General features: G+C 53.8%; 1 protein-coding gene across 1 annotated transcript; it reads right to left on the bottom strand.

The window, feature by feature from the left end:
* Positions 1-400: 400 nt before the first annotated feature.
* Positions 401-3,144, bottom strand: ZCCHC3 (zinc finger CCHC-type containing 3). Its single transcript, XM_030830983.2, has one exon. It carries the CDS (start codon positions 3,072-3,074, stop codon positions 1,860-1,862), a length of 1,215 nt encoding a protein of 404 aa, XP_030686843.1. The 5' UTR covers positions 3,075-3,144; the 3' UTR covers positions 401-1,859.
* Between the last annotated feature and the right edge of the window lie 495 nt (positions 3,145-3,639).

Below are 3,639 nucleotides of genomic sequence, written 5' to 3' on the forward strand. Positions count from 1 at the left end.
CTGACATCCTACCTCAGTTTTTCCCACTGGTTTGTAATCTCCTGAGGGCAGTCCCTCTCAGTCCTGTTAGTACCATTCAGAACTGTGGTCTCAAACCTGGCTGCCCATCAGAGTTGCTTGGGGTGCTTACTAAAAATAGTTCACTCACTCCAGTGATTCCCATTGCTGGGAACTGAGTTAGGACTTAACACTTTAGTTTTAACAGTATGCTAAGTGATTTTGATGCAAAGGTTTAGGTAACAATTCCCAAGGGCCTGGGAAAACATAGTAGGTGTTAAGTGTTGCCTGCGGGCTGGAAATGTATATGCAGAGTAAACAAATGGTGTGTGGGAAGCCTGGGTTGAACAACGGTCTGTGAACCTATGCATCTAACATTTTGAAAGGAAATAGTGCAGCAGTGTTAGCAATACAAAAGATAAATATTTATTCAGAACAAAACTTTAAACAATCGATTTTACATTCTAAGCCACAAGAAAATAGCAAAACATAAAGGAAAGACAAAAACTAAAAGAAAAGCAGTGAACTGTCTTTTCTACTTTAAATTGATAACACTTAGTAGACCCAATGCCCTCTAGCTTGGACTATTTCCCAAGTACATTTTAGAGTTAACAGCTCATTGGAATTCTGTTTTTCTCCTGAGAGTCCGGAGGTTGCAGATGAGCTCCAGTCGGCTGCTTCTCTGGGGACGCTAGCTATTGAGGCTAAGATGCAAATGCAAACCTTTACTCAGGAGCACCTCTATTTCTCACTGATGGCAATGAACGGGGAAGGGGAAGGCCACAAAGGAGCGGGGCCACTTTAATCCAGATATGGTACCCCAGGGGGCAATGAGTACACCCTGGATTATGTTCCTTTGTCCCTTCCGTATCTCCCAAGTATTCTGAAGCTCCTGCCAAATCTTCTGCTTCCTTCCCCAGATGATTTCTTAGCATTCCCCTGGGCTTATTATTCTGGAAAGAGCAGACTTTCTGGGCCCTCAAGTGTTGAGGAAAATGTTGTGAGGTGTGAGAGGTAGTGGAATGAGCACCGGGCTTGGGGTCAGGGAACTCTACTCTAGGCTAGCTCTGGCACCAGACAGCTATGTGATTTTTGACCCAGTCATTTAACCTCTCTGGTCTTGTTTCATCTGTTGGAAAACCAGTGGATTGGTCTAGACCAATTTTTAGGTCTTTTCCAGCAGGAAAATTCTAGATTCCATGATTCTGTGAAGAATGGTTTCTGAGCCACTGAAAGCGCTGTCACAAAGTCCATGCATTTTAATGCCATAAGAGAGGCCCTTGGCCACCATTCAGAGCCTATTGACTCAGGTTACATACACTTCTAACAACACTGGTTTCACAAATTCTCAGACCACATAGATTAGAAGCAGCAAATTAAAAGGGGACGGGATGAGCTGCAAAAGATAGACACCCTGACAGAAGCCAGGGTCAACAATGTTCTCAATTCAACAAACATTGATGGAGTGCCGACCATGTGCTAGGCCCCTACCTAGCACTGGGGCACAAAGATGAGCAAGGCAGCCGGAAGAATGAAAATCCGGGGAGAAGACAAGGGGTGGGGAGTAAAAAGTACCAGAAAAAATATCTCCAAATACAAAAATGAAAATAAATTTTAAACAAGGGAGGGGAGACATATCTCCACACTACAGTTCTCGGTCGGTAGTCGTTACTGATGACAGAGTCACCAAATTCAGGAAAGGCTGAAATGGAGTAAACTCAGTTTAGGAAGGCAAAGTGAGATGTCTCTTGTAGTTTTAAGAAGATCTCCTTCAAAAACGATAAAAAATGGTTTAAAAAAAAGTTTTGGCACTTAAGAGGGGTAAGCTGGCTCTGTGTTCACCCTGGCAGGCAGGCGGGTGTTCAGTGCCCGGCCACGCCGGTTAGTTGAGCTGCCACAGAATTGTGAACCGCTTTGGGACACTGGGCAAAGGCGTGTCCTCGTTTGCCACAGAGGTTACACACGATGCCCTTCCGGCAGTAAGGGCTCAGGTGCCCCTCCTCCCCGCACCTGAAGCACCTGTCCTGTGTGCAGCTGCCACTCATGTGGGTCCGGGAACCACATTTAAAGCACGTCTTGGGCTGCCCCTTGTACCAGCTGTAGCCCCTCTCGGCCCCCAGGAAGAAGGCCCCCGGCAGGTGCCTGACCCCGCCCTCCCCCTGGCGCAGCTCGATCTCGCACTTGTACTCCCCGGTCCAGATCCCAAACCTGTCGGTCACTTTCACCGGCACGGCCAACACATCGCAGTGGCGCTTAAGCCAGGTCACGATGTCCTCCACGTCCACCGTCTCGTTCCGGAAGAGGATGAAGAGCGTCTTCAAGCTGGACTTGCTCCGCCCCAGCACCACAAAGTTCTCCCAGCAGTCCTCCTGCTCGCGCTTCTCCTCGTAGACGCGTAAGAATAGGGCCAGCTTCTCCGCCGAGCGGAAGCTCACGTCGAACTCCCGGCTGCCAGGGATCTGAATGACCGCGTAGATGTCGCTCGGGTCCATGCCGATGGAGCGCAGGATGAGCGCGCCCACCACGAAGTCCCGGGTTGGGCAGGCGCCCTCGTCTCCCTGGAAACAGATGCGCACGAGGAAGCGGCCCTTGCCCGGGCCCGCCGCGGGGCCAGCCGGCGTCGCCTGCTCGTCCTGTGGGGGCCGCTCGGCCGCGTCTTCGGCCGCGTCGGGCTTGGCCGGGGCCGCCATGGCCGCCACTTCGGCCTTCTTCCTCCTGCCCGCCTCGGCTGCGCCCTTCTTCTTGCGGGCGTCCGTCGCCTCGCCGGCCGGGTCTCTCCGGCGGCCCTTCGGGTCCCCGCGGCCGGCCGGGGGAAAGTCACCTAGGCCCGGCGCCGCCAGGCCCGCGGGGACGCTGAGCCCGCCGCGCGCGCCGTTACCGCCCTCCTCCTCCCGCCGCGGAGGCCGCGACTCGCGGAACTCGCCCTTCTTCTCGGCTAGGTTCTTCACCACCTGGGCCCAGCCCATCTTCTCGCGGCCGCCCTCGGCCTCCTCGGCCCGGGCCGCCGGGCGCGCAAGGGACAGGAGCTGCGTCCGCCCCCGCTTCCTCTCCTCCTCCGCGCCGCCGCCGGTGGCCATTTTACCTCCTTCCCAGCATCCTCCACTCACTCCCGCAGCCAAAGGGCGCCCATGGCGAGCGCCCGCCCGCCCGCCCGGGGCTGTGGGGGTTTGGGGTTTTTTTTTTTTTTTTTTTTGAAATTCGACGCTTTTCTCCCCCGCCCCGCTAAGGTATTTACTTGCGGCGCTCGGCGGTCAGCGGCCGCGGGCCGGGAACCCCCTGGTAACGGCCAGGCCGCGTTTCCGTTAGTGCTCGCTCCAACCCTACCTCCTCGGCACCGAAGTGGGATGCGGAGCTTGGATCGCGTCCCTGTCCCTCGCGAGGTTTTGGCAGCCTTGGGCCTCGCTCTCGAGGATTTGGTATTTCGCAAGCGGTCCTCGATGATTTCATTCAAGCAGTTTTACTAACGGCCCACAGCCCGAAGGCGGGAGAGAGTTGAGGAAGATTTCGCCCATTTTGTTTTCATTTTTGTACCTTTTCTATTAAAAAAACAAAGACAAAACTTAGCCCTTCCTCCTCCCAGAGCAGATCACAATGCATTATTTTTCCAACGTTGGATTATGGACATTTTCAAACATACAAAAA

The sequence above is a fragment of the Globicephala melas genome, chromosome 15, assembly GCF_963455315.2.
Source record: "Globicephala melas chromosome 15, mGloMel1.2, whole genome shotgun sequence".
Classification (NCBI taxonomy): domain Eukaryota; kingdom Metazoa; phylum Chordata; class Mammalia; order Artiodactyla; family Delphinidae; genus Globicephala; species Globicephala melas.